The 8,668-nt window shown below is 42.4% G+C and overlaps 1 protein-coding gene across 1 annotated transcript; it reads left to right on the top strand.

The window, feature by feature from the left end:
- Window positions 1–3,297: 3,297 nt before the first annotated feature.
- LOC135888377 (olfactory receptor 5V1-like) lies at window positions 3,298–4,236 on the top strand. Its single transcript, XM_065416182.1, has one exon. The coding sequence runs from the start codon at window positions 3,298–3,300 to the stop codon at window positions 4,234–4,236; it is 939 nt and encodes a 312-aa protein (XP_065272254.1).
- The last annotated feature ends 4,432 nt before the right edge of the window (window positions 4,237–8,668 follow it).

Genomic DNA, 8,668 nt, shown 5'->3' on the forward strand with positions numbered 1-8,668 from the left:
CCCTTACCTACTTGTTGCTCAACCCCTGCCACAAAGGGCTTGAGCCGTGAGTGCTTGCTGCCCCGCCCTGACCTAGGGCCTGGGCTGCCACTACTGGTGTGCTCACTCCCTGCCTAAGGGCCTGAGCCTTTGAACTATTGTTGTTAGTGCTCAGCTCCTGCTGTAAGGACCTGAGCCCCCCCTGAACTGTTTGCCCGCCCAGCCCCTGCTCCAGAGGGCCTGGGCTCCTGAACTGTTTGCCCGCCCAGCCCCTGCTCCAGAGGGCCTGGGCTCCTGAACTGTTTGCCCGCCCAGCCCCTGCTCCAGAGGGCCTGGGCTCCTGAACTGTTTGCCCGCCCAGCCCCTGCTCCAGAGGGCCTGGGCTCCTGAACTGTTTGCCCGCCCAGCCCCTGCTCCAGAGGGCCTGGGCTCCTGAACTGTTTGCCCGCCCAGCCCCTGCTCCAGAGGGCCTGGGCTCCTGAACTGTTTGCCCGCCCAGCCCCTGCTCCAGAGGGCCTGGGCTCCTGAACTGTTTGCCTGCCCAGCCCCTGCTCCAGAGGGCCTGGGCTCCTGAACTGTTTGCTTGCCCAGCCCCTGCACCAGAGGGCCTGGGCTCCTGTACTGTTGTGTTTGTCCAGCCATTGCTCCAGAGGGCCTGGACTCCGTAACTGTTGTTTTTCCTCAGCCCCACCCCAGAGGGCCTGAGTCCTGAGCTAACCGGCTGTAGATTTGGTCTGCAGTGAGTCGGCGTGGCTCCCCTCCGCCTCCGGCAGGGTAGAGCCCCGACTCACACTACTACACGGGGCAGCCACAACTGCACAGAGTATTCAAGGTGTAGACGTGCCATGGATTTATATAGTGGCATTCTGATACTATCGGTCTTACTATCTATCCCTTTCTTAATGGTTCCTAACATTGTTAGCTTTTTTGATTTCCACTGCACATTGAGACGATGTTTTCAGAGAACTATACATGATGACTCCACAATCTCTTACTTAAGGGGTAACAGATAATTTAGACTACATCATTTTTATGTATAGATGAGATCACATTTTCCAATATGCATTATATTGCATCAATCAACATTGAATTTCATCTGACGTTTGTCACCCAGTTACCCAGTTTTGTGAGATCCCTTTGTAACTCTACTCAGTCTGCTTTGGGCTTAACTATCTTGAATAATTTTGTACTATCTGCAAAAATTTTGTATCGTTTACACCTTTTTCCGTATCATTTATGACTATGTTGAGGAGCAGTGGTCCCAGTACAGATCCTTGGGATATCCAGCTATTTACTTCTCTCACTATGAAATTTCCCTTTGCACACAATCTGACTGTGTTGATATTCAGATTCTAGTATCAGAGGGGTAGCCGTGTTAGTCTGGATCCGACAAAGTGGGCATTCACCCACGAAAGCTTATGCTCCAATACATCTGTTAGTCTTAAAGGTGCCACAGGACATTCAGATTCTAGTACAAGGTCCACTTCTTTGCTTAGGTATTTGTCTCATGAGTTGATCATGAAAGAGAGGTTATTTTTTCTCGGTGTTGTTGTTTCTCTCCTTCAAGTCTTGGAGCATTCATGGACTCCAGCCTCTCTCTTCTGGTTTTGCCAAAATCCAACCTTAGTTCACTTTTTGGTTTGCACTATGAGTCCTTTTCACTGTTTGGCTGAAAATTATCTCTGGTTTTCTTGAATTGTTTGGACTGTTGCATGATATCAACCTGGGGTTACCCACTTCCACACACACACCTTGGCAGAGGACGAGCCTGTCATACAGCTAATCTCTTATGAGGCTCTCTTTATGGCAGTTGTAATATTTATCAATTTGCCTCTATTCTCTGTATTTCATTATGTTGTCAGCCTATGCCCAAAGCAGTATTTCTAGGTCTCGGGAGTTTGTTATTGTTTTATTGTTATAGAAATATTTGATATTTTAATCAGGATGAATCCAATAAGATACTATAGATATTAAATACCCTACAACAGCAGTTTTCAACTTGTGGTCTGCAGACCGCTGGGGGTAGACCATGCCAAAGATTTCCAAAGGGGTCCGCATCTGCATTTGAAATTTTTTAGGAGTCTGCAAATAAAAGAAAGTTAGAAAGCACTGGCCTACAAAAATTACAAAATTTAATAGAAAAAGGTACTTCTTATAGAATTGGCCAAATTTCCCTTTGCACACAATCTTCCTGTGTTCACATTAAGAATCTAGTACAAGGTCCACCTCTATGCTTAGGTATTTGTCCCATGTGTTGATAATGAAAGAGAGGTTATTCTTTCTCTAAGATCATATGGGGGCAAATATAGATTGGACATTGGGGAGAACATTGGCTTCATTTCCATTCCCAGTGAAAACTGATGTCAAAATAAGCACTGACTTCCCTGGGGGCAGGATATAGTCTCTACTATATGTAAAGCCTGATATTCAGATGTGCAGAACAATGAATCAAAAGTCCCATTGAGTCACAGTTTAAATGACTTAGGAACAAAAGTCCCATTAATTTTCTATCAGGTCCCTCTTTTCAAAATTATGTCACTGTGCCGAGGGGATGTTTGAAGGTCACATTCATTTCTTCTTCTTCAAAAATCCTAATGATTTTAATAGATAAGAATCCAATTATATGCTACAGATATTAAATAGTGTTTTCAACAAAATAATCTAGAACAAGTGACAGAAAGTAGTAGAGAAGGAGATTTTTTTTATACATTTGTTCACATGCCCAGCTATTGTAAATTGGCCATAGTTTCATTTGAATGTATCTGCCAGTTCCCATGCAGGTGTACTGCAGTTGTAGCTCTGTTGAAGTCATAAGGCCGGATTAAAGAAACATTAAGAGAGAGAGAGAGACTATATAGCCTGGTGGTTAGAGACCTATCCCTGATGCAAAAGACCAAGTACCCAGTAACCCTGCTGTGCTTCCTCACTAATATTTGAGCTAGATTGGATCAGCTTCAAGAGGAGAGATTTAGGGAGCCCCAAATCAGCCTGTCTGCTAGTCCCAGCTGAACAGGGCTTTTGTGAGCACTAGTGGGGCCAGATTCTGCAATTTAGGCAGCTAAATTGGCAGTTAGGTGCCCAAGTCCTTTTGTGTATCCAGCCCATTTCGTCTATTAAAAACACACAAATTCCATCCAGCTTCCCTGTATCTCTCACTAAATTTAGTATATTTAAAATACACATTGTACAGCCTGGAATAGAGCTCTCTTTACATTCATGCTACAGATCAGATTAACTTGCTGTTTCAATTTACTTTTATTATAAGTGTTAATTTCATTTGTTGTCTCTCATCTTCCAGATCACAGTTTTCCTGAATAAATGCCAACGAAAAATCAAACCACACTGACTGAATTTATTCTCCTGGGACTTTCCAGTGACCCACAGATGCAGATTTTCCTCTTCTCTGTGTTTTTAGTTATTTACCTAATCACTCTCGGTGGTAATATAGTGATCATGGTCGTGATAAAGTCTGATTTTCATCTTCACACCCCTATGTACTTCTTCCTCTTCCTTTTATCCTTTTTTGATATCTGCTATTCCTCAGTCACGGTGCCTAAAGCGCTGAGGAACTTCTTAGCAATGCACAAAACTATTTCTGTCAATGGCTGCATTGCCCAGATGTTCTTCATCCTCCTCTCAGGTGGTGCTGAAATTCTCATTCTCTCAGCCATGGCTTATGACCGCTATGTTGCCATCTGTGACCCATTGCGTTACATGGAGAGAATGAGCAAAGGGATCTGTGTTCAGCTGGTGGGTGGTGCATGGGCAATAAGTTTAGTCCATGTCCTGCTTAACACAGTTTTTACCTTCAAGTTGCATTTCTGTGGGTCCAATCAAATCAGACATTTCAGCTGTGAGCTCCCTCCTCTGTTACAATTGTCCTGCACTGTGACCCTCACCAATCAAGTGGTGCTTCTTACTTCTGTTCTGATATTTGGATCAAGCTCCTTCCTCCTTACCCTGATCTCCTACATTCACATCATCTCCACCATCCTGAGGATACGCTCTGTGGATGGCAGGCGTAAAGCGTTCTCTACCTGCAGCTCCCACCTGATTGTGGTTGGCTTATTTTACCTGATAGGTTTTCTCCAGTACACAAAATCCAGTTCCGTCTCCTCTGTGGTGATGGATAAAATATTGTCCATCCAGTACAGCGTCTTGACCCCCATGTTAAACCCTATTATCTACAGCTTGAAAAACAAGGAGGTGAAAACAGCTCTAGGGCAAATGTTGGGGAAATTGAAGTTTCTCGAGTAATGTCGATGATATTAAATAAATTACTAATGTTTACATTAGAGCACAGAACTGTGGATAACTTGTGTTTGGGAAATTCTGAGCTCAAGTAACTGATGGACCCATTGGGACAAAACCTTACTTGGTCTAAATGAGTGTGTCTCCATTGAAATCAGTGGGCCTGATTCCTAGTTGTATAAGAGTCAGTGGAACATGGGGGACTGGAACTTGGGTCTCCTAATTCCAGAGTTGAGTGTTCTGAGCACTAAGATTTAGAGTCATTCACACATTTTTCTCTTTCGTCTGTTTCCGTATCTCTTTAATCTGGCCCACTGACTTCAGGGAAGCTATGGCCAATTTATACCAGCTGAGGATCTGGCCAATTGTATAAAAATAATCTCTTCATCTATTAATTTCTGTTCATTCTTTTTGAGTAATTTGCTGCAACTCTATTTAATATCATTTATCTTATTCTAATCTATTAAAATCTCAAGGATTTTTCAATAATAATAATTAATAAGGATAATATAATAATCATTGGAGTCAATGGGTTTACTCCCCAGGGAGGCCTAGAGCCACAAAGGAATTTAGGTTTGAACAGGAGAGTTAGAGAGAGACCCACATGAGTGTATCCCGGTGGTTAGGACACACACATGGGTGGGGAGATAGCCCCTTTTTAAATCCTGTCTCTTTATCAGGCTCTTGAAGCGGAGCCCTCCCACATCCCAGGTGACTACCCTGACCATTGCGATAAAAGTTATATGCGGTCTCCTCCTCCTAATTCCATCTTTTCCTCCCGCCACAGTTTCATGTAAAAAACCCTTATGTGGGATTACCGGGTTCCCAGCTGAGAATCAAAAGCAGAAGGAGGTGTTATGGGGATAGAAGGACATGGGGACTGAACTTTTTGACAGCGGCACGGTTTAAAACACACCCCTCGCCTCGGCATCCCCCATTGACTAGGGAACCACCTATCATCGTGTTAGAACATAGGAACAAATGAAAGACCATCCCAGGTCAGAGCAATGGTCCACCTAGCCCAGTATCATGTTTCTGCCAGTGGCCAGTGCCAGATTCTACAGAGGGAATGAACAGAATAGACAATTATTGAGTGATACATCCCCTGTCATCAGAGGTTTAGGGACACCCATAACATGGAGTTGCCTCTCTGGCCTGGACTAATAGCTATTGATGGACCTATCCTCCATGAATTTATCTAATTCTTTTTAAAAACTGTCTCCAGCTAAAGAGAAGGGGAACAAGAGATGATGTTAAAATGAAAGCCTGATTTAATATTTTACATTTCAAATGCTTTTTTTCCTTCTTGTCTTTAATAAAAAGTTATAAAAAAATTAATGATGTGTTTTCCAAGGTACTAAGCAGACTGAGGTCTCTGCAAAACGAACTCTGAACCTTGTTTACAACTGTTTAATGTGGGGGGCAGTTACTGGGTTATGTGGCTTAATCCCTAAAACATGTTGTTTAATATCCCTTCAAAATATGTTGTCATAATTTAATTATAATAAACCTAATATTTTTCTTATCCAAACCTTATCTGAATATTGCTACATTTCTGGCCTTCAAAGTCTCTCTGTGGCAAGAAGTTCCACTGTCTAATTATGCGTCTTCTTCATGCCATCAGCACATGCCTAGAACACCCTCCCAACAGTGGTTGACAAAACCATCACCTTCACCTTATGAAAATCCTACAGGAAGAAAGGGAGGAGGTCTCCACTGAGTGGGCTTCTTCATTTCTCTATTACGTTTTTTTGAATCTATTCTTCTCTATAGACATGATACTTCATGCACTTTAATGTTTAGACTAAATGGACATACCCCTACAGCCTGTCTGCATTCAGAACTCCAACTGAGGCTTACAAGACTTTCACTTATAGACCACCTGCAGGATGGAATCTAATCAACATTATGCATGATCCCCATCCTGCAGACAGATTCACACTTGTGCTAGTAGTCCGTACTCACAAGTAATTTCAATATTCAGAGAAGTAAAGTTTTTGCCGGATTGGGCATTATATTCCTATTTATATGAGCATTTGTATTTTCACTAAATCTACCAAATTGTTAATTAGCCCTGCACTTTCATAGGGCTCTGAATTCTGGGCAGTGAGGAAAAGACAGAAGCAGATCTTGAATACAGTGGAAATGAAAATTGAAGATGGATACTTGGAGTTCCATGGATGTGAAAGTGGTACCAGTTAAAGAAAAGCTGAGGCAATTGAGGCGTAGATGGTTTGGCCATGTGGAAAGAAAATCAGAAGAATATATAGAAAACAGGGAGTTAAACTTAGAAGTGGAGGGAAAGAGAAGGGTTGGCAGACCCAGAACTAGAGGGATGGATGTCATACTAAAGGATATGATTAGCTGTACAGTTTCCAAAGAATGCCATTCAAGACAGACTGGAATGGATAAGAAGGATGTGAAGAACCAACCCCACATAGATGGGAGTAAGGCTATAAGAAGATTTGAGTTAAGTAAGTGCAGCAAGAGGTTCAGACACTATATTGCAAGAGTTCAATATAGAGTGCAAGAGTGCAAAAGACTATATTGCAGATATGACAAGATCCTGTAACATCCTGAACAAACCTTATTGAATTAAGTTTCACATTCTTGGACTTTATTGTATTAAAAATGCAACTGTTTATGTACTTCTGTAGGATTGCATGGCATTTCTTTAGGAGGAAGACATGAATAATGCAATTGCTGGGAGATATTGGGGACTTCAAAGGACTTTTGGGGATAATATGTGTGAAGTGGATTTTCAAGGAAATTGTTTGGGGGTGAAGATTATGCAAATGACCCACCTAAAATGCATTATTTTGAAGCTACACTTTGAGTGGTTACCCATTGTCTGTCTGATTTCACTGCTCTACAGCCAAAATGCTTCTGAAATAAATGTAGTCAATCTTTACTAATTCTGGGTCACTGAGAACGAAAATGATGCTTAAAATTGTTGATTGGCTCTAGTTTTCAAGATATCCTATTGGGTCAGTATATACGACGCTTGACTTGGGAATGGCGGAGGATAAGTGAGTTATAAAGGGAAGGGATCTCAATTTAAACCAGAAATGACTAAAATACATCTTTGACTGGATCTATGAATAAATCTATGACTGGGTTTGGACAGTACTTGCTTTTTAGGCAAAACAATGAATGATGCAATCTGAAGCTGGTATTGCATCATACATGATATGAATTGCATCATGTTATTCCTAGAAGTCATGGATGATGCAATCATAACGAAGCTTACATCACTCTGCTGAACAAATTTCCCTATATCAGCTCTAGAAATCATACAGTGTCATGCTCTCTTATTTGTCAGTGTTTGATTTTGCAAAGGGACACAGTTCTGTTTAGCCAAAGTGAGCAGAGATGCCTCGTACTTGTGTGAACAGTGCAGATAACTTCTGCTATGTTTGTGGTGAAGTGCCTTTTGCATCACAAAAGCACAGTATAACCACTATGGTTAAGAAAGCCTATCACCTTTATTTTGCCTGCAAAATTGGAGATCAGGACAAGAGGTGGGCCCCACACATATGCTGCAACACTTGTGCAACAAATCTTCACCAGTGGTTGAACAGGAAAAGGAAATCTATGCCTTTTGCAGTGCCAATGATTTGGAGAGAGCCAACAGATCATACCAGCAATTGTTACTTCTGCATGGTGCCTCCAGTTAGGAAAGGTGTGTCAAAGAAGAAAAAGTGGACTGTGCATTATCCAAACAGTACCCCACGGAGAAGAACTGCCGGTTCCTGATGCACCAGAATCATTCTCACTTGAGTCAGACGAGGAAGAATTATGAAACTTCTGGTCCTGAACCATCAGTGTCACAGGACCCACATTTTCTCCCATCCTCCTCCTCTGAACCACACCTCATAACACAAGGTGAACTGAATGATCTTGTCAGGGATTTGGAACTACACAAGAGTAAGGCAGAGCTGTTGGGCTCCAGTCTACAGCAGTGGAATCTCCTGGCAGGTGATGTTAGGGTTTCCATGTTCCGTGACCGTCAAAAGGATCTTGTCCCATTCTTCTTCATGGAAGGTGATCTTGTAGCCTGCAACAACATCGATGGTGTGATGGCAGCCCTGAACATGGTTCATGATCCAGATGAGTGGAGACTGTTCATTGATTCATCGAAGACGAGGCTTAAAGCTGTTTTACTGCATAATGGCAATGTTTTGCCATCAATTCCAGTTGGTCATGCAGTCCATATGAAGGAAACCTATGACAACATGAAAGAACTTTTGAGGTGCATAAACTATGACCAACATCAGTGGCAGCTTTGTGGTGATTTGAAGGTTGTTGCTCTCTTGCTTGGTCTGCAGACTGGATACACAAAGTACTGCTGTTTTCTCTGCAAATGGGATAGTCGTGCAAGAGATTCCCACTACGTCAAGAAATATTGGCCACTCCGACAGTCATTGGAGCCTGGGAG

The sequence above is a fragment of the Emys orbicularis genome, chromosome 13, assembly GCF_028017835.1.
Source record: "Emys orbicularis isolate rEmyOrb1 chromosome 13, rEmyOrb1.hap1, whole genome shotgun sequence".
In the NCBI taxonomy this organism is placed as follows: Eukaryota; Metazoa; Chordata; order Testudines; family Emydidae; genus Emys; species Emys orbicularis.

What these genes read in the sequence shown, in the direction of transcription:
- LOC135888377 (XM_065416182.1), top strand. Translation starts at nt 3,298, where the DNA reads ATGCCAACGAAAAATCAAACCACACTGACTGAATTTATTCTCCTGGGA.